This window comes from Miniopterus natalensis, chromosome 11 (genome assembly GCF_054644295.1).
Source record: "Miniopterus natalensis isolate mMinNat1 chromosome 11, mMinNat1.hap1, whole genome shotgun sequence".
Lineage (NCBI taxonomy): Eukaryota > Metazoa > Chordata > Mammalia > Chiroptera > Miniopteridae > Miniopterus > Miniopterus natalensis.
The window spans coordinates 73,496,031-73,517,229 of record NC_142091.1 but is presented as its reverse complement, the minus strand read 5'-3'; the positions used below and the strand labels follow the sequence as shown (position 1 = coordinate 73,517,229).

The following is a 21,199-nucleotide window of genomic DNA, read 5'->3' as shown; positions in this document are numbered from 1 at the left end:
CAGTAGAAAAAGATTTTAGTTAAAATAAAAAATACGCCATTGAAAAACGCTTCAAGGCCAGATGGTTAGAAAGTCGCCCTGCTGCACTAAAGTTGCCACGGTTGTGTTTGATCCCTGGTCAGGGCACATACAAGAACCAACCAATGGATGCATAAATGGGTGGGCCAACAAGTCGATGCTTTTTCTCTCCCCCCCTAAAGTAAATAAATCAAACTTTAAAATTTCAAGAAAATAAAAAACTGGGACTTAAACACAGGGAGGTGGGGCTTGCAAAGGAGCCTCAGAGACGGACTACGCTTCCCAGGAGGCTCTGCGCCGGCGGTTCAGGGCGCCCCGGGAGGCTTCGCGCGCTTTTCGCGCTACTCGGGTCTCAGTCAGCGAGACACCGCAGCTGGGCAGAGGATGGAGAGCGGCGACGGCGACGACGGGAAGAAGCACCGCATCCACCTGCGCCCCCTTACTCTGCGCAACGCCGCCCCTGTCACGCTGCACCTTCTGCCGTGTGAGGTCCGGGTGAGCCGGCCCGCCCCTGTGGGGCGCTTCTTCACCCCGGCCATCCGCCAGGGCCCCGACGGTGAGCGCTCGCGGCCGGACTGCGGCTCCCGGCAGCCTCCGCGCCGGCGCCGCGCTGTCGTGGGCGAGGACCCGCGCGAGGGCTCCTGGGAATCGCAGTCCCCCGGAGGCGGCGGGAGGGCCGCCCCGTGCTCGCCCCGCTGGGCCTGGGTCAGGCCCTCACTGTGGCCCTGCGCCTGCCTCCTTCAGGACTCGAAGTGTCGTTTCGGGGCCGCAGCCTGCGGGGCGAGGAGGTGGACGTGCCGCCCGGCCTCGTGGGATACGTGATGGTGATGGAAGAGAAGGGAGACGCGTCGGTGGGGAAGCAGGACTATTCAGAGGGTTCGGGCAGTGCCGAGCTGGAGCGGGACTTCGTGAGCATAGGGGCACGGGGGTGGCAGGGGGTGCGGGCGGGAGCGGCGGCCCCGATGCTGAGCCGGGCGCCTTCCGCAGGACCGCTTCATCCGCGCCTCCGCCAGTTTCAGCCGCTTCACCCTGTGGGGCCTGGAGGCCATCCCTGGCCCGGATGCCAAAGTACGTGCCGCCCTAACCTGGCCCAGCCTCGCCGCAGCGGTGAGTAGATAGATGGGCCCTCTTCTTCCCAGGCTCATCCATCCCCCCTCTCTGGCTTCAAAGTTATTTACTGGGTTGTCCAGAATCTTGCCCTAAGTGGATTTGGGGCATTGGGGTTGTGGAGCACAATGGGGCTGCTGGAGCCTGGCTCTGACTGGAAGGTTAGATGGGGTTAGAGCCGCGTGGCTCCCCCACCATTCTCGGGCCTGCCTAGAGAGGCTGTTATTCTGAGCAGCTGAGTCCCTCCCCAAGTATGTGGACCACGCAGCCACTCCATCTCAGAAACAGTAGTAAAGGTGACTCCTGTTGCAGATCCATGCACAGGTGCGGGAGGACTGACGACCAACCACAGCTTGAAATTGAAAGCCACCAATCCCTTCACACCAATAAACGAGCTCTTCACTTTGGACCTACTGATTCCATCACCCCGATAAACGAGCTCTTCATAGCACCTGTGAGTTTGCCCGCACCTTGGAGCAGCTACTTCCCCCACAAGAACCTTTCACGGCTCTGGTCTATAAAAACAATTTTATTGTCAGGGAGCAGTGGGGGCAAAAGAGGCCAGGATTTTGCAGCCAGTACCCACCTCACCCCCAATTCCTACTTTACAAAAGAAATTTTTTACAGCTACCAGCCCTCTGTACAGAGTGCCCCCACCCCCATCTCACTGTACACATCTGCCTGGCTCCCTCTGGTCCCTGGATCACAGCAAGCCTGGGCCTGCAGCCAGCTGACCTTAAAGTTGACCTGAGCCCTGAGCTCACTTTGGTGCTGTGCACCAACTGGCCCCTACCAGGCCGGTCCTCTCCTTGTGGAACTGTCCTCAGCCTGGTCCGTCTCCCTTAGTGCCCCCTTGGGGGTCCTGATGGGGGCGGAATGGCTGTCAGCTCCAGTTCTGCGGGCTTTGTCAGTGCTACCATGGGCTGTGCCTGGTCACCACTTCCCCCTCTTGCTCCAGTCCTTGGGAGTGAAGTGCAGACACTTGGAGTCGATGCGGAGGAGTCGCTTGAGCATAGCCCGTTCGTGCCCATCCACGATGTCCTCTGACAACGTGAGAATATACTGGCCCTGGGCAGGGGGGACAAGGCAGGTCACCCACGGGGCCTGCACTCCGCACCTCCACACACCTGTTTCCCCCGTCCACCTCCCTACCTTGTAGTAGTTGATGAGGTTAAGGTACTGTAGAGTGGAGATGACGTCCTCTTTCTTGATGCTGGTGATTTCACTGATCTCACTGTGGGAGCACAAAGATCAGGTCCCCTAGGGCCCTTCATCTTTGTCCCAGGCCTCCAGGAGCCCCAGGGTAAGAAGCCTGGAAACACAGGCCAGGCCATGCACCCCCAGGTAGGTGGGGCCAGGCTCACTTTATGGTGATCTGTGGCCTCTCCCCACTCTCAGACTTCAGCCCCATCAGGATCTCCAGGATGGTCTGGGACCAGTAGCTTCGGTAGGACAGGAGGCCAAGGTCCGAGAGGGGCTTCTCAGGGGTCCCCGTTTTCCCTTCCACTTTGGAGAGTTCATAGCCTAAAGCAATGGAGAGGGAGGGAATGGGTAAAGGGTCGCAGCTTCACATGATCAGTGCTGAAGAGCACAGGTGGCAGAGGCAGACTGCCTGCTCCCCATCCTGGCCTTGTTGTGTCGCGGTTCTGTGAGCTGGGGTGTGTGGCTTGTCTGCTCTGTGCCTCAGTTTCCGCATAAAGGACTAGGGAGCACTCACTCTTCACCTGTGTGCCAAGCACAGTGGAAGGTACTGAGGGCACTGAGAGAAGTGGCTACAATCAACTGGGAGGGGTGTTGAGTCAGTGAGAGGTTAGAAGTGGGGCAGGAGAGGCAGAGAAAATGGCTTCTAGAAAGAAAGTGCCTCCAATTTTCCTGTGTCTTCCCACATTCTCTCTGAACTTGGGTATGTGAGGAGGGAAGGGGGCAGGCCCAACCTGTTCCAGGCCTGAGATGCTCCCCCTAGCTGTGACCCCAGGAGCATCAACAGCTCTAAGACCAGGCTGGCCTGACCAGATGGTTGTGAGGCTGCGGAGTGCCAGAGCGCTTCCCAACTCAGAGGGAAGACATTTCTCCCTCTTGAAGCTTTCCCTCCCACTCTGACTGCACCGCCCTCCCTCCTGCTGACCCCTGGGCACTGGCAGGCAGTTCCTGGTGAGACCTCAGGCCCTGCAAAACCCTACATGCTTCACATTTCTTGGCAGTCTTCATTCGCCCAGTCAGGGCCCTGGGATGTCTACAGTTTGTAGAAGCCCTTCCTCACCCTCAGTCATAACCATTCCGTGTTGCACCATAGTCTGTTCTGCTTTCTTCCCCTTGGTGCATCTTTATTTATCAGCCAGTCTGGCCCTCTTGCCCAATCTTATGACTTCCACCAAGAAACCCAATGGTGAGAGGGACAGAGAGGCTGGTGCTTTGGGGAGAGGAGGCACAGAAAAGAATGGGCACACGCTGGGTTCCTGCTTAACCTTGCTGGGTCTGTGGTGCATGTAGAGTCCTGACAGATCAACTGGACATCAACGGCCACCTCAGCTGTAGGGAAGGCCTAGCCCCTCCTCAGTGTCCTCCTAACATCCACCCACCCTGTGTGCCAAACTGAGCACACCTCCTTGGTGGCCCTGCCTACATCCCCTTTCCATTGAGGTCTGAGCTCCACAGCCGCATTAAGCAACTGCCTGCTTTACCAGGCTGAGGGCTTCCTAAAAACATGACTCCCATCTTAGCATCATTCTACCAATAAAGTTTCTCAAATGGACCATGACTTGATCAAGTCAAGCCTTTGTGTCTTTCCCAAACAGCTAAGGCTCTCTCCCCGTCTTCTAGCGCAGAACTTGGTTATCCCAATTGAATGGTGAGTTGAATAGAATGGGAGTGGGAGGCTGGGAAGCAGAAGGGAGAAGGGGTTGGGGGGACACTGAAGAGCTCATGAAGGATGAGGGGCAGAGGCCCTTCTGGGCTTTAAGAGACTGACGTGACATGATACAAGGAATAAATGCCATATCCATGCAAGTCAGTGCTTCCATCTCCCTGCTGAGTTAACAGCATTTTGAACATCTCCTGTCTACCAAGCTCAGGAGACAACTGGTCCTCACCGAGGAACTCACACAACAGTACCAGAGGGATGAGCAACAGTGGCTCACTTGGCTTCTGCTCATGACCCTGGGCAGGAGCAGACGAGTCAAATTTGGGGGATGCTTGGATCCTTGGCCAAGGAACAGTGAGGGGCTGAGAACCTAATCTAGACAAGAGAATGAAAGAATCTTGGAAGAGTCCCACCTTGATTTTTGGCCAAAGTGAGTGGGCTGCAAGGCCAGAGCTGAGAATCACAACAACCCGGCGTATCTATATGTGAGGCCCCGATGGGAGTCCTGGTGCTGGGCCTGGGCCTGCCAGTACCCACCTCTAGCCCCTGGCCGTGAGCATAAGTACTCACTGAATTCAATCAGCAGCTTGCCATAGCCCCGACGCTGGTAGGGAGGCAGGGTCAGGATGCAGGCCACATTGTAGTCTTCCGTTGATTCCTTTTCCTGTAAAGGTGCAGGTGAGTGTGAGGGAAGGGGGACCCTGCTCAGGGTAGGGCTGAGCGACAGGCTGGATAAGCACTCACCTTGGAGAAGTAGCCCACAATGTGGAAGCCCTTGCAGTCATACTCCGTCATGACATAGAAGAGGAAAGGGTCTGTATCATAGTACAATGTCTTGTGGTCAAGGAAACACTTGGCCAGAAGACACAGGTTCTGGGAATAACTCTGAAAAGGAAAAGGCCTGTTACCGCTCTGGGTACCCTGCTTCAAGCATGGCCATTGGGCCAGGGTCAACCAGGAGCTTGTTTATAGCCCAGGTTGATTGGTGATGAGCATTCCTCCCTGAGGCCTGACCCATTCCATCAGTCAGGCTGTTCCTGCCACTCAGGCAGGGCCACTTCGCAATGAAAAGGAGTCCATGGACCAGCCCATTGGATAACCTGCCTCCTGGTGAGTTGGGCAGGTTTACCCCTGCTCCCCATGCCTCCACCTAAGTGGGTCCTGGGGGCCTCCACTGCCCTCTGCTGTAGTTAACAACAGTCAACAAACTGACATGTACCCAAGACTGACCAAGGCTTATGAGAAGCTCTGCCCATGTGACAGTCCTAGGAGTCTGGCTGTCACAATTCTTCTGCCTACAGTCACATCTCTTAGGAAATGACCTGGTAGTCTACAACTCAGGTAAGGAATTCTGAAATTTAACAAAATAAAAGCCTTAGGAGCCCCACCCACTAAAAAATTTATTAATCTTGCTATTTTACCTCTGCACATAATTTATCCTGCATTTCAGACATAACTTTTTTAAAAAATATATCTTTATTGATTTCAGAGAGAGGAAAGGAGAGAGAGAGAGAGAGAAACATCAATGATGAGAGAGTCATTGATCAAGCCCGCAACCGGGCATGTGCCCTGACTGGGAATCGCACAAACCCTGATTGCCTGGATTCTAGGTCGACTCTCAACCGCTGAGCCATGCCCGGCCGGGCCAGACATGACTTTTTAACTACATGCCAGGCACCACAATCTGGATGCCCAAGTCCACACTGAATAATACGTAACAGTGGTTAGAAAAGTATCTTCCCCTCAAGCTCCCCCTGCACCCAAGCCAGAGCTCTCCCCTGCCAGTCAAGGTACCTGCCTTTCCCTCACCACCCTCTCAGCCCCCGGAACGGGGGAATCTCTCAACGGTCCCTCCAGGTTACTCCTCCCTACAGCCAGACTAAAGCAAGTATGAAGCCCCAAACTTATGGTGTCCCCAACTCCTCCCCAACTGACCTCATTCCCACCTCTTGAGCTGTCCCTTGTAACAGTCTTCCCTCCTCTCTGCCCTTCAACCAAAAGGGTCTTTGACTTTCACCACACTTTCTCTCTACATCCATGCCTGCCCTTCAGAACCCCCCTGCTTGGGAGTCCCTTGCCCACCTTGTCCTTCATGTCAAGGCTCAAAATTCACCTCTGTGAAGCTTTGCTGACTATCTCCTCTGGGTCCTAATAACTCATTTTCTGCTTCATGACACTTAACACTCTGGGATCTAAAGTGGCCATTGATGTGTCTGTTTTCCCCATGGACTGAGCTCTCAGAGAACAGAGATTATGTCTAATTTCTGGTCATATTTACATCTCTCAGCATCTGTCCTTCAGCAGGAACTCAATAAAATTGAGGTGAACCGACATGTGGCCAGACTGGTCAGTTTTCCTAGCAGGAAGAAGCTGCTCATTTGACTTCCCCCAGACTCTTAAGTTCCAAAGACTCCCCGTTGTCCCCCAGCCACTGACCTTATTCTTACGTCCATCAATCTCGAAGAAGGAGATAGTGCCCTTGCGGTAAATCTCGTTGCCTGGAGGATGTCGCAGGTCACACTTGGTCTGAGGGAGAGAGGTGGATCAGGGGAGGGGGAAGAAGGGTTGGGGTGCTAGTAGGGCAGCACCTGGAACCCCTCATACCAAGTGACGCTGCAGACACTTGAGGCTACGGCCATACTTGAGGCAGAACTCGCAGAGATAGAGGACTGGCAATGTGGTGAGCTCCTGTGGGTACGGGGAGAAGTACCACGGCTTGAGGCGGTGCCGGCCCAGCTCGATGCACTCGATGTTCTTCATCCGGGTGACGATGTCGTCGTGGCTCCGGTCAGACACCAGGCTCCCAGTCATGCGCGGAGCTGACGGTATTCCATCTGAGCTGTCCTGGGAGTCCTGCCCAGGGCCAGTGGAAGACACCAGGTTACAGGAGACTACAGCTCACATACCCCCCTCCACCCCCAGGTTCTCTTGTTGAAGCCTAACAGCAATCCTAGGGGGGAGATACCATGTAATTCCCCACTCTCCAGATAAACCAAGACTTGGAAAGTCTTAATTCAAAACTTGGGTAAGATCACCCAGTGACTGACCTCAACCAGCTCTGCCTAGCTCCTAATCTCATGACCACCATGGCTACCAACCAATGGTTTATTTCTAGTCACTCAACTCTCCACTCCTCTTCTATGTCCCCTCCTTTTCACTCAGCTTCCCTCTTCCAGAGACCTACCTCATCAGTGCCCAAGCAATTTGATTTTCGCTTCCGTCCTGGCTGAGCCGCCACTGCCCTGCGGGCTGATCCATTCTGTAGGTGAAGTGATAGGAATAGAAGTGGTTGTAAGATGAGTCTGAAAGGAGCTACAAGAAGGTACAAGAAAGGAAAGGAAGAAGAGATGGTTTGAAGGACTCACCTGAGGAAAAACTGAAGCTGGAGCTGTCTCACAGGGCACTGGAGTTGCTGGTGAAACCACCTCCACCTTCCGTTTCTGCAGAGAGAAACCAAGAAAGGTGGGTCAGAAGGTAGAGAAGGGGGGACCTGAGAGGAAAGCAAGGTCCCTGGAATTGCTGAGGGTACCGTTGAGCGGTGGTTGGGCTGCAGGCAGGAGCTGGAGGAGAGCGGCTGGTCGGGCTCACCACCGGGAATGGCCTCCCGCTCCTTAGGCAGGTTGAAGCGGAGTGTGATCTGGACCGGGATTGGCAAGGTCTTCCCGCTGGCCTGTGCGGAGGCCGGCTGTAGAGATAGGTCCAGGGTCTTCCTCTGGGGTGGGGATGGTGGTGGGATGGGGAAGGGGAGTAGGGGCCCTTCAGCATGGAGTGACCAAACCCCACCCTCTCAAGGACACAGGAATAGCCGCTGGACTCTGGAAGCTACATCTGCAATATGGTCCCCATCCTTTGCAAGCTGAAGCCAGGGTGGGAGGGTGCTGCCTCCAGCCCATCCAGGAACCACTGAGGCCAAGAGGAGAGAAGTAGGAGTCAGGAGAGAAGAGTTGAAGTTGGGGACCTACTCACCACCTCTCTCTCTGGAGAGCCAGGGCGTGACCCAGGAAGTCCGTTCTTGGTGGGGGTCTTGGCCTCTTTCTTGGGGAACTGGATCTTCTTCAGGTCCAGCCGTTCGTGGGTCACCCATTCATCCAGGCGTTTGTTGACTGCAGCAGTGGGGATGGCTCAGGAAGGAATGCCAGAGACTACCCTCCAACCCCACCTTGCAGCCCCTCCTCACCCCCGCCCAGCACTCACAGTCAATGTAGTGAACATAGAAAAGCTTCCGGCCACTGATGTCCTTCACGCTCAGGATCTCGGCCAGGGCTGTGGGAACAGCATAGGGACATTAGAAGGGTCGGGCCATGAGGCCCCACCCTTCTGCTACCTGATGAACTCCACCGCCAAGCCTGATCCCTACACCCCAGCACTTGGAAGCTCTCGCCCAAGCCCCGCCCTATCCATCTCCGAGCCGCTACAAGCCACGCCCCTCCAGTGTATCTGCGCCCCGCCCGCCCCAGAATTCTCCAGGCCCCTCCCCCTCCCTTGGGTTCAGTTGACTCCCTCCCGCCCCTCGCCCTTCTATTCCTTAGCCCCGCCCCCCGACGTCACTCACGCCACTCATCTTCGTTGTCCTGGTTCCGCCGCAGCACCGGCAGGCGGCAGCCTTCGATTATCTCCCCCTGGGGAGACAGCGCGGCGCCAGGGTCGGCTACTGGGGGTCCTCGGGCTCTACCCACCTCCCCTGGCTCCCTCCGCCCCGCCCCGGGCACCGGACTCACCACCTCCGCCATCTTCCCTCCCTCCACTGCCACTTCCGGCCCCTCTGGGAGACGTCACTTCCGGGACTGAGCGCGTTGTAGGCCCGGGCTTCCCGAAGCCGCTCTGGACAAGGACCTTTGAAAGACACCAGCGCCCAGCTGGAAGGGGGAGGCCGGCCCGTTTGGCTGGCAGGAGAATGAGGTGTTTTAAGTCTCGGGCCAGGTCCTGGGTGAAATCCCCACAACGTGCACAACGATTGGAGGAAAGCTGAGTCCGTCACGTGACGCTCACCGGGTGCGACGCCAGTCACGTGGGTGCAGCGCGGGTCACTTGGTACCTGAGTTGTGCTAAGGCGGTGGCGGGTTCCGGCGTCTCCTAGTGGCGGTGAGAGGCGTCTAAGGGAATGAACTGCGCGTGCTCGGCGGGGTGGGGCGAGGGCGAGGGCGAGGGCGGGGTGGTCTGGAGGGTTGGGAGGCTGGAGAACTGGGTGGGACTGAAGGGAGTGCAATGCCTGGTCAAGTTTGTGCACTTCATTCCTTATGGGGACTCACGGAATATTTCTAGGGTTTTTTGTATATTAGGTTTATAGTTATAAAAGTAGTGCAACATTATTCACTCAGACATTCAACAAATGCTTAATAGTCTCCTATCATGTGCGAGGGACTATTCTAGGAGCCTGGAACGCATCAGTGAGTGAAGAACTGTGCCCTCATAGAGCTTACATCTGAGAGTTGGGAGGAAAAGAAGGGTTTATGTAACGAACAGTAAATACACTAAAAACGAAATTATTTAGTATATTAAAGACAGATATGTGTTTGGGGAAACCTAAAAATGCACAAGGTAGGGATGATGGGCAGGTAGGTTGCAATTTTCGGTAGGGCACTCACGGCACACCTGGCTGGAAGTATTACTTGAGCAAAGGTTTAGAGGGGGAAGGGAAGAGCCCTGCAAATACTTGGGGGAGGGGGAGAAAAATCGAACTTAAGATCATCTTGGGGGGAAATGTCCCCAGTGAACATTTTGGTTTGAGTGTCCTATAGAGTCCTGTGGATAATCTATGGCCAGCTGGCCATATCCAACCTTTGGCTGGTTTTCCTACAGCCAGTGAGCTAAGAATGGGGGGGGGGGGTGTGTGTGTGTGTGTGTGTGTGTGTGTGTGTGTGTGTGTGTGTGTGTGTGTGTGTGTGTATTTTTAAATATATCTTTATTTACTTATTTATTGTTAATCCTCATCCAAGGATATTTTTTCTGTTGATTTTTAGAGAAAGTGCAGGGTTTTGGCTTGAAGGGTGTTAAGTGTTCGCTCAGGGAAATAGGCCTCTGTCAGGTTGAGCAATCTACCTCAAGGTGTCACCTGCCTTCCATTCTACGTCATCAGCACAGGGGACCTCAGCTCCATCCTACCACCTTCAGAAGAGCTTCTGTGCCAAAGCAAAAGAGAGATTCTGGTTGCTGTATCACGGGGACAAAAACAGGAACACCTACAGGTGATGCGTGTGCAGGTTGGGCACGATGCTCAGCACATGGCGAGCACCCAAATATCAATAGGTCTTCCTTACCACAGCAGTGTGGTTAAGTGTTTTCAATGTCTCACTTGTGCCTGCTGTTGCAAAAATAATTCAAGAAGAAATAGAATAGTCCTATGTCTATTGAATTCATAAGTTAAAACCTACCCACAAAGGAACTTCCAGGTCCAGATGGTTCACTGGTGAATTCTATCAAAGTTAGGGAAGAAATAATACTGATACTACACAAATTTCTTTTAGAAAACAGAAGAGGGGACACTTCCCAACTCACTTTATAAGGCAGCATGACCCTGATACCAAAATCAGCTATCACAAGGAAAGACTTCACAGGCCAATATCCAGGTGAACATAGATTCAAAATTCTTCAATAAAAGATTATGAAATAACTCCTCTTCTTCACTGCACTTATCTCTGCTCAGTATTCACATGCTTGTTTATTACCTGTATCTTCCAAGTAGAATATGTTTCCTGAGTGTAAGTATCCTCTCCACACCACCATCCAGCATCTAGAACAGTGCTTGACCAATATTAGATGTTCAACAAATATTTGTTGAATTACTAAGTGAGAGATGGACCTCCTGTTGATTTCAGGAGACACGTTGTTGCCCTTGTGAGCCCAACTATAGACAAAGGTAATGGGGTACATTTTAAAAACATCAAAATGAAGATTGCAGTCCTCACCCACTCTCATATGTTCTATTTTTAAATGCAGGTAGATGTATTAATAATGCTTTAACTTCTGTTTTGTTAAAACATACATAACATAATATTTATCCTTTTAACCATTTATGAATGTACAGCTCGGCGACATTAAGGACATTCACAACATTATGTAACTATAACCACAACCCAGCTCCAGAATTTTTTCATCGTTCTGAACATAAACTCTACACATTAAACACTTATTTCCCACCCCCCTCCCTAATTCCTGTAATCTCTACTCTGCTTTCTGTCCTTCTGAATTTGCCTATTCTAGGTACCTCATATAAGTGGAATCAAACAATATTTGTCCTGTTGTGTCTGGCTTATGTCACTTAGCATAATGTTGACCTTAAACAGCCAGTTATTAGACCAGCAAAAAAGGGTTTACTCAGGAAGTGCAAAGAATTGTAATTCAGGGCAAGCAAGCTATATAGCAAAAGCCATAGGCAAACTGACAAAAGAGAAGAACATTATTTTGTGGGGAAAAAAGGAAGTTGGGAGGAGTTGTTTTAAACAGGAGTCCTTTGGAGAAAGGCAAGAGCTCAGGGAGATGAAGGTTTCTCATTAGCTGAGTTGCTGGGGTGGTCAATTTCTTGTAGGAAAGGCAATGTAAATCTTTTCTTGGTGGTGCCTGTAATTGATCATTCTTTCCTGGAGACGGTTCTCTTGGGGTCTGTAATTGACAAGTGTTATAGTTGGCATCAGTGGTACTGTTTGAGAGCTCCCCCTACTGGCCTTCTGGCTCCTTTTTAATGAGGTTTCTCTTTATTTTCGCAGTGTCTTCAAGGTTCATCTGCAGTGTACCAACTTTCAAAAATTCATTCATTTTTATGATTGAATAAAATTCCATTATATGGATAGAGCACATTTTGTTTGTTCACTCACCTGTTGATGGGCCTTTGATTTGTTTCCACCTTTTGGGTGTCGGGAACAATGCCACTGTGCACATTTGTGTACGCATCCGTTGGAGTCCCTGCTTTCAGTTCTTCTGGATATATACCTAGGAGTGGAATAGCTTGGTAGTGCAATGTCTAACTTTTTGAGGAATCACCAAACTGCTTTCCACAGTGGCTGTGCCATTTTACATTCTACCAGCAATGCACAAGAGTTCCAGTTTCTCCACATCCTCACCCACATATGTTTTAATTAAGAATTTAATTTTAATAATTATTCAGATTACATCAAGTTTAGTTGCTCCATGGCTACAGTTAATTAACTACATATTCTAGAAACTTGATTTAAATATGTAGTTTCCTTCTTTGTTTGTTTTCCTCTTTCTTAAAATATGTACTGTTTCTGGCCCTGGCCAGGTAGCTCAGTTGGTTAGAGCACCATCCTGATACACCAAGGTTGTGAGTTCGATCCCCAGTCAGGGCACATGCAAGAATCAACCAGTGATGCATAAATAAGTGGAAAAAATCAACGATTTTTTTCTCTCTCCCTCCTCTCTCTAAAAAATCAATCACTAAAAATATGTACTGTTTCTAAGCAGTCTTATTTTAAGAATGAGATTTGCCCTGGCCAGTTTGGCTTAGTGGTTAGAGCGTCAGCCCGCGGACTGAAGGGTCCCAGGTTCGATTCCGGCCAAGGGCACGTACCTCGCTTGCAGGCCCAATCCCTGCCCCTATCAGGTGCGTGTGGAAGGCAACTAATCGAGGTGTCTCTCACATCAGTGTTTCTCTCTCCCTTCCACTCTCTCCGAAAAGCAATGGAAAAAATATCCTGAGGTGAGGATTAAAAAAAAAAAAAAGAATGAGACTGAATTTTATGGGTTCAAAAAAGAATCTTGATCAAAATCTCATCAGACTTTATGGGTAGAAATTGACAAGCTGATGCTAGAGTATATAGAGAAATTCAGAGGACCTAGAATAGCCACCGCAGTTTGGAAAAAGAGGAACAAGACCAGAGGTAGTGTAACGTTAGCATAATAGAAACAAGTGAAAACAGAGATCTACGGCACAGAAGAGAGCCCAGAAACAGATCCGCACGTATACAGTCAATTGATTTGTGACAAAGTGAAGAGAATTCACTTTGGCTTTTTAACAAATAAAGCTGGGATAACTGGACATCCATTTGGAAAAAAATGAGCCTTGATTCTTCATACCCTATACAAAAATAATTAAAATTTGATTATAAACCTAAATGTAAAACTAGAACTATTAAACCATAACAACAAAACTATAAAACTTGTAGAAGAGGGCACTCTCCCTCCTGGGAACACACCAGTGCCATTCTCTTCCCCCTGTTCTTGCCCCACAGGCACGTATCTCCTAAACCCCAAGGGACCCCAAGAGGCTTGCACCAGGGGAGCAGTAGGCAGTGGCAGCTCCTCCCGGGCTAACCCCCTGAACCTGTCTCCAAGGCCTCCTTTTCTCTGACTTCCCAGTGAGCTAGAGCAGCCCTGCCTGGGCTCTCCTGTTCTAGGCCCTTCCTCGATTCACTGTGCTAAGTGTGTTTTTGGTGCAGTCAATAAATTCTTGCTTGCTTTTGTACACTTTATCTCTTGATTGAAATCTTTCCTTCAAGAAGACAAGAAGTGAGGTTTCATCGTCTCATGGGTAACACTTTGGATTGATTTATGACCAAAAGGGGAAACTGGACAAAAAATAAAAGGGCCACATACTAAACCTGACAAGCTCACGGAAGGCCTGCATGGTGAAGACCTTACAAACTCAGAGACCGAAAGTAACCACACAGGATGGTCTGAAATGAAAACTTTATAACTAAAAGTGAGTCATCGTGGGTAGTCATAACCTAGGCCAGTATCTTCCTTGAAAAAGGTCAATCTTTACATTAACTGAGCTTGTCTATTGTCTTTTTGCATCTAACATAACATACTTTTGAAGTATCAGAGTAATCCCCTTTTTTCCAGATCCCTCAAGGCACACACACACAAATTCTGGAAGGAAATGCAGGAGAAAATTTTTGTGACCTTAGGGTAAGCAAAGATTTCTTTGATAGGACATAAGCATGAGCCATACAGGGAAAAAATTTATGAAATAAATAAAAATCTACTCTTAGACATCAACAGTTGAATGAAAAGGTGAACCACAGACTGGAAGAAATGTTGTACATCTTGATTGTGGTGATAGATACATGGATGTGTATATTGTTAAACTCACTGAACTGTACACTCAAAACATATGCATCTGTTGTATGCAAATATATCTTAATAAAATTGATTTCTAAAAACAAGTGAAAATACCTGCCCTGCCACTTCTGTGCTGAGTCCTAGAGTGAGTGTCTTCGTTTCAATTCACTCCTCCAAAAAATTGGAAGAATAGCGTCTCACAAGGTTGTTTTGAGAATGAAATGAGATTTATTCACAATAAGGGTTCCTGTTGTGAGCACTCCACAAAAGCTAGATATTACTATTGGGGGAGGGGCATCTGGTCCTTGCTGCCACGTGTGCAAAGTGGGCTTGGTCCCTTCAATCACGTCCCATGCCTCCCTGCCCTGAGGGCAGGGCCACTCCAGGTCTACCAGCTCTTGTTTTAAATGCTTCTTCAAGGCCTTTGTGCTTGTGGATTTCTTCCCCCAATCCCCTTAACCCTCCTTTGGCAGCTTGTTCTCTGTATCTGTGGGTCTGTTTCAATTTTGTTTTGTTCATTCACTTCTTTTGTTTCTTTAGATTCCACTTCTAAGTGAAATCACATGGTACTTGTCTTTTTTACCTCACTTAGCACAGTACCCTCTAGGTCCATCCATGCCACAAATGGCGAGATTTCGTTCTTTTTTATTGCTCCGTAATATTCCATCACACACACACCATATCTTCTTTATCCAGTCATCTATCGATCGACACCTAGTTTGCTTCCATGTCTTGGCTATTATAAGTAATGTTTCAATGAACACAGGGATGCATATATCTTTCCAAATTAGTGTTTTTGCTTTCTTCTATCAGCTCTTGATATTAAATCACACAACTCTTTGGGCTAGGGAAGCCATTATTTTGTGTCCTGATCCCTCCCAATGCCCAGGGACTCTGTGAAGCCCCTCAGACAGAATCCCAGGCTCCCACTTGAGTACCTGAGTGCACCCTTGACCTGGCTCCAGCCCAGAAACGGCACAGGCATCGGGGCTGTCAGCAACCCAATCTCTCTGGGTTCTCTCTTCCTTTCTACACTTCAGCCAGGGTGGGGGCTGGTGGGGACTGAGGCACAGGTTCCTCTGGGGACACCTCAACCTCTCCACTTCTTTCTGAAACTTCTGCTATTTCTCTCTTTTTCTCTCCTCATCTTTTCATGATCCCCCTTGGTGGGGGGTGGTAAGTTGATCATTTCAATGTCTGAGCTTTCATTCATCCAAATCTATTAATGACCCTGAAACCAGTGACTTCTTCTGTTCCACTATATCCTGAGTCAGTGACTAGAGAGGGAGTATCACAGGGTAAAAGGAAGAGTGTGTGTGCATGACCTGTGACACTGTCTCCAAATGTTCTTCTGTTCCAAAGATCTGTCAGGCTGGGGAGCTGAGGAGGAAGGGTTCGAGTCTGAGGAAACAGCACTGACTCCTGACCTAGGGCCGAAGAAAGATTTTGGAGGTGGAAGAGGCAGAGGATAGAGGAGGGACTGAGACGTGGGTGTCTGGGGAGCACAGTGAGAACAGGCCAGCAAGCTCTGGGCTGGCGAAGGCGGAAGGCGAGCTTGGGTAGCAGTGCGTGGGCCCTGGCTCGGGGAGCGCGGAGCCGGTGCGGGGGAGAGCTGGGGGGCGGGGCGGGGCTGGAGTTGGGGACAGGAAAGGGAGGCCAATGGAATGGGCGTGTCTTACTGCCTGCTGGTTTGGTGTATGGCAGTTGCGAAACAGGATTTTCTTTTCTTTTGCCCCCCAGGTTTTGGACAGAGTGAAGCTCTGGGATTGTCCAGGACCTGTGGCTACTCCAACCCCCCGGGAACAAGCCAGGGTATATCTTGGGGGGTCATTGCAGGTAGCCCCATGGCCCTGTTCTTTGTGTGACTGCCTCATCTGGGGCCACATTTCCAAAGGGTATCAAATCTGGAAATCTGGAATGATCCTGAGAGGCTTGAATGCGACAGGGTATGAGTGTGTCACTGTCAATATGAAACTTATTGTCTGTCTGCTTTTAGAACATCAGCTCCACCAGGGCTAGGACTTTGTCTTGGTTACTGCTCTGTGCCACGCACACTGAGGGCACACGGTCAATATCGGGTGAATGAGTGGGGCAGGATCTGAAGGGATTCCCGAGCATGGGGAGCAGCCTTATGTCTTCTCTAAGGCCCCATAGGGCAGAAGGCTGACCATTCATGGAAGCCAAAGGGAGACAGATTTTGACCCTACATCAGAAAGGACCTGGAAACCCCAGAGCTGCTGTGAGTATCCTGCTGCCGGAACTGACCATGTTGGGGCCAAAGATGGATCTGGAGGGACACTGAGGAAGCTGACTTGCTTCCAGGTGGACCCGAAGGGCCCCTGAGGGCCCTTTCAGCCACTGCATCTGGGACTTGGCTCCTGGGTCACATTGTGGTAGGTAACTGCATCAAAATGTCAGCTCTCAAATCAGACATAACTGGGATCAAATCCTGACTCCTCCATTAAGCTGTGTGACCTTGGGCATGTTACTCAGTGTCTCTGAACCTGTTACCTCATCTGTAATGTGGAGATAATAATGGCATAACACCTACCTCAAAGACTGGCTGTAAGCTTTAGATTCAGATGGCCACCCAGGTACAGCATTTAGCTCAACATCTGGCACTCAGCCAGTGCTCAGCAAGCATTGGCTGTCACCACAGTGCTGGAGACGGACCAGAGGGGCTGCTTCCCAGGGCCCGTGAGCAAGGGCAGCTTGCACCTGAAGTGGAGGTGAGGGAAGAGGCAAACGCGGCACAGCCGGCCATTTCTGTAAGCTGAAGGAGGCGTGTGTGAGGTTAACACTTTCTTTAACATTGAGCGTGTTTGAAAACGTTCATAATGAAAAAGTCGAAACCTTCCTGCCGAGAAAAACAGCTGCAGGCAGTTTTACCGGCGAGTTTTACAAATCTTTAACAAACAAATCATTCCAAACTTACATGGACTTTTCCAGAGAACAGAAAGGGGGTATTTTCCCTCAAATCATTCTCTGAGGCTGGTACAACTGTGATACCAAAATTAGACAAGGCCAGGAAAAATAAAGGAAAACTACAGCCATCTCATTTACAAATATAGTTGCAAAATCCTCTCCTAAATATCAGTGAATCAAATTCAACGATATGATAACACACCATGAGTAAGTTAGGTTTATCCCAGGAATACAGGATGGTTTACTATTAGGAAATCTATGTCATACTCTGCATTAACAGATAAAGAAGAAAAATCTTATGATCTCCTCTACAGATGCAGGAAAAGCATTTGATAAAAATCAACACCCAGCCCTGACTGTTTTGGCTCAGTGGTTAGAGCGCCGGCCCTTGGATTGAAGGGTCTCTGGGTTACCTCCATGGCAGGCTGGAGCCCCGGCCCTATTGGGGCGCGTGCGGGAGATGACCAATTAATGTGTCTCTCTCTCACATCCATGTTTCTCTCTTCCTCCCTCTCTCTCTCTCCCTGCCTCTTTCTCCCGCTCCCTTCCACTCTCTCTGAAAAATCAATGGAAAAAAATATCCTTGGGTGAAGGTTAAAAAAAAATTAAAAAATTTAAAAGCAACACCCAGCCCAGCCAGTGTGGCTCAGTGATTGAGCATCAACCTATGATCCAGGAGATCATGATTCGATTCCTGTTAGGTAAGGGTCCAACTTCATTCTTTTGAATGTGGATATCCAGCTTTCCTAGCACCATTTGTTGAAAAGATTGTTCTTTCGGCCCTGGCCAGGTAACTCAGTTGGTTAGAGCATTGTCCTGATATGCAAGCCAGGGCACGTACAAGAAACAACCAATGAATGCAAAAATGCGTAAGTGGAACAACAAATCAATGTTTCTCTCTCTCTCTCTCAGGAAAAAAAAAAAAAAAAAGCCCTGCCCAGTGTGGCTCAGTTGGTTGGAGCATCGTGCTGTGTGCTGAAGAGTCTTGGGTTCAATTTCTGGTCAGGGCACATACCCAGGTCGCAGGTTCAATCCCCAGTTGGGGCACATATGAGAAGCAACAGATTGATGTTTTCCTGTCACATCAGTGTTTCTCTCTCTCTCCCTCTCTCTCTAAAATCAATAAAAACATATCCATGAGTGAGGATTAAAAAAAGATTGTCCTTTCTTCATTGAACAGTCTTGGCACACTCTTGCTGAAAATTATTCAACCATATATGTGAGAGTTTATTTTTCTGGACTTTCTATTTTTTTTATATATATCTTTATTGATTTCAGGGAGAGGAAGGGAGAGAGAGAGAGAGAAACATCAATGATGATCCATTGATCGGCTGCCTCCTGCATGCCCCTGACTGGGATCGAGCCCGCAACCCAGGCATGTGCCCTGACCGGGAGTCAAACCCCGATCGCCTGGATCCTGGGTCGACGCTCAACTGCTGAGCCTGGCTGGCCTGTACTTTCTATTCTATTCTGTTTCATTGGTCTACATGTGTGTCTTTATGCCACTACCGTATTGTTTTGATTACGATAGCTTTGTAGTAAGTTTTGAAATCAGGAAGTGTGACTTCTCCAACTTTGTTCTTATTTTTCAAGATTGTTTTGGTTACTCAGATTTCATATGAATTTAAGAATCGATTTTTTCTGTTTCTGTAAAAAGAGAATTGAGATTTTTTTGACATGGGAGTAATATGTAAGATGATTGAGGTTAATTTAAAACCCTGTAGTCCTAGCTCTGGCTAGTGTGGCTCAGTTGGTTGAGTGTGGTCCTGAGTAACAAAAGGTTGCTGGTTCAATCCCCAGTAAGGGGCGTGCAGGAGGCAGCTGATCAGATGTTTCTCTCTTTCTCTCCCTTCCTTTCTCCCTAAAAATCAATTAAAAATCTTTTAAAAAAACAAAAACCCCACAAACCCTGTAGTCCTAAATTTGAGAGATGTCAGTATGAATTCCTAGGGCATTTCACATAAAAATATGTATATATTACCTAACTGTTCCATGAAAAGGTCTACAGTGACTAACCTAGTTGCAATAAGTATCTTGAGCACTCATACTGTGGTCTCTAAATATCATTTTCCACTGACAGGAACCAGTTGAAAAGTCCGATTGCAGATCTTGGACACTACTGGAATTATGTCAAAAGGACCAAAGAACTTGCCTGGCCGGGCGTGGCTCAGCGGTTGAGCACCGACATGGGATCCAGGAGATTGCGGTTCAATTCCCAGTCAGGGCACATGTGGGGGTTGTGGGCTCGATCCCCAGTCAGGGGCCGGCAGGAGGCAGCTGATCAATGACTCTCTCATCATTGATGTTTCTATCTCTCTCCCTCTCCCTTCCTCTCTCTGAAATCAATAAAGATATATTAAAAAAAAAAAAAAAGGCCAAAGAACCAACTTGAAAAGGTTCCCACTGGCCAAAGATGAAACAATTTGAACTTCAATAGATTAAAGCATATCAAATATGTTGAAACCCATGCATTCATTGAGATATATTTTTTTAAATGCATATAAATCAATTTTGGAGGATGCTAGAGAACCAAGGCATTATTCTGAAAACACATAAAAGGAAATTCTATACCCTAATAAATCACTTTTAGGTATATACCCAAGAAAATTCCTGTATATGTGTAACAACAGGAGACATTCATCACACTGCTTACAAAAGCAAAAAACTAGAAACTCAAATGGCCGTCCTTGGGATGAATAAATAATCTGTGGTGTATTTACACAAAAATACAGCCATAAAAAGCGAATAAACTATGGAACGCATGAACCTTAGTAATATGCTGAGTGGGGGGAAAAAATAACAAAGACCAAAAATAATGATACTCTTTTCACAGTTCAAAACTAAGCAAAATCAAACAACATGGTGTGTAGGCATGTGTACGTGAGTAAATTTTTTTTCTTAACCCCAAAAGAGTCAAGCCGGGGCAAGCGGGGGAGGCAGGGTGCGGAGGTAAATCCCGGCGCGCAGTGGGTACAGGGGAATTCAATTTCCTGATTTAAATTATAAATACATTTGAACTTTTAAAGAGGATCAGCAAGGGTCAGTGATGACTGTGTGTCATTAACCAACGGCTATAATTAACCTATTCTGCCATCTGAAGTCGGCCTCCCCAGAAAACGCGCTGACTTTCCTACCCGGGGCCAGCCACGTGAGACACTGAAGTGAGTGGGAGCGGTGGTAACTGTTTTCACTTTTCGCTTCCTGTTTTCTCAAAGCTTGAGAAAGCAAGTCAGAATTTCCAGTCTTTTCCAATTCCCACATGATTCCCTAGTTTAGAACGAAGTCATAGAAAATAAGGTTTTCCCTTCTGGGGAAGACTCCGCCGCCCGCCGGGAGCGTCCTCGCTCGGCGACAGGGAACCGGCCCGGGGCGCGGGTGCCCCAGCCTCCGCCCCCTCCCCGGTCCCGCACGAACGACGCCCTGGGCTTCACTCGGGGCCCTTACCCCGGCTTAGGGGTCACATGACAGCTAATTAGTGGGACCGCTTTGGCCGACTTCTGGCCCCTGACAGGAGGCCCCAGGGAGACGAGCGGCGGCGCCGTGACATTACGGGTCAAGAGGCCACCGGGGGTCCCGGAGCTTCTAAGACGACAGGCGTCAGTTACGGCCACGGGGCTCCGGAGATGCGCCCCCGAGGGCTGGCAGTGTGAGGCGCCTGAAACCCGAGCCTGGCGGCCCGCGGGGGCTCCGGCCGCCCCTCGCGGGTAGCAGGCTCCCCGAGGCAAGGCCAGGTGGTCAGGTCCGGGCACCCCCCACCCCACTCCCACTGCATCTAGGTTGGGGTGGATGGGAAATTAAAAAGTGCTTCTGCGCCGACAACCACAGACCCCTGTAGCGATTAGGCAGCCAGGTGGAGCTCAGCCGCTCGGCCTCTGCGGGCTGAGCAGGCCTGAGCCTTCCCTGCGCAGGGCGGGCGGCCGCAGCCCGGCACCCTGGCTGTGCTCCAGACCCGGCCCGGGTGACATCATCAGACTCCTCCGATCGGCGGGAGGGGGCCCCGAAATCCCCTAAAAACATTGTGAGTAATCGCCGGGCCCGCCCTCCAGCTGGGGCCCAGACAGAGAAGCGAGCCGAACCCAGGGGCCTGCGGCCCAGGAACCTCTCGACCCCCGGCGCGGCGCGCACTTGCCCGCCGCCCGGGCCACTGCGTGCGCGCGACCTCTCGGTGCCCCGCGCGGGCCGGCGGCGGCGGCGGCGGCGGCGCAGCGCGCAGGCGCGGCCGATTCCCGGCAGTGACGCGGCGGCGAGCGCGCGGCGCATTTCCGCCTCTGG

At 50.2% G+C, this 21,199-nt stretch overlaps 2 protein-coding genes across 4 annotated transcripts; one reads left to right on the top strand and one right to left on the bottom strand.

Annotated features, from left to right (window-relative positions):
- The first annotated feature begins 402 nt into the window (after positions 1-402).
- On the top strand, positions 403-19,219 carry RNASEH2C (ribonuclease H2 subunit C). Of its 2 annotated transcripts, none has more exons than XM_087821993.1 (4): positions 403-574; positions 763-926; positions 1,006-1,125; positions 19,008-19,219. In XM_087821993.1, the coding sequence occupies exons 1-4, from the start codon at positions 403-405 to the stop codon at positions 19,206-19,208; spliced, it is 657 nt and encodes a 218-aa protein (XP_087678119.1). In that variant the 3' UTR covers positions 19,209-19,219. The 2 variants fall into 2 exon arrangements, with proteins under 2 accessions (XP_087678119.1, XP_016063886.2); XM_016208400.2 differs by lacking the exon at positions 19,008-19,219 and adding an exon at positions 1,438-1,534.
- On the bottom strand, positions 1,161-8,715 carry KAT5 (lysine acetyltransferase 5). 2 transcript variants are annotated; one of them, XM_016208396.2, is made up of 13 exons: positions 8,538-8,715; positions 8,180-8,248; positions 7,952-8,088; positions 7,515-7,670; positions 7,351-7,425; positions 7,170-7,244; positions 6,590-6,838; positions 6,422-6,511; positions 4,730-4,870; positions 4,556-4,649; positions 2,490-2,649; positions 2,278-2,359; positions 1,161-2,193 (listed from the first exon to the last, which is right to left on the bottom strand). In XM_016208396.2, exons 1-13 carry the CDS (start codon positions 8,713-8,715, stop codon positions 2,059-2,061), a joined length of 1,641 nt encoding a protein of 546 aa, XP_016063882.1. In that variant the 3' UTR covers positions 1,161-2,058. The 2 variants fall into 2 exon arrangements, with proteins under 2 accessions (XP_016063882.1, XP_016063884.1); XM_016208398.2 differs by lacking the exon at positions 7,515-7,670 and having other exon boundaries at positions 1,162-2,193.
- Positions 19,220-21,199: the final 1,980 nt, after the last annotated feature.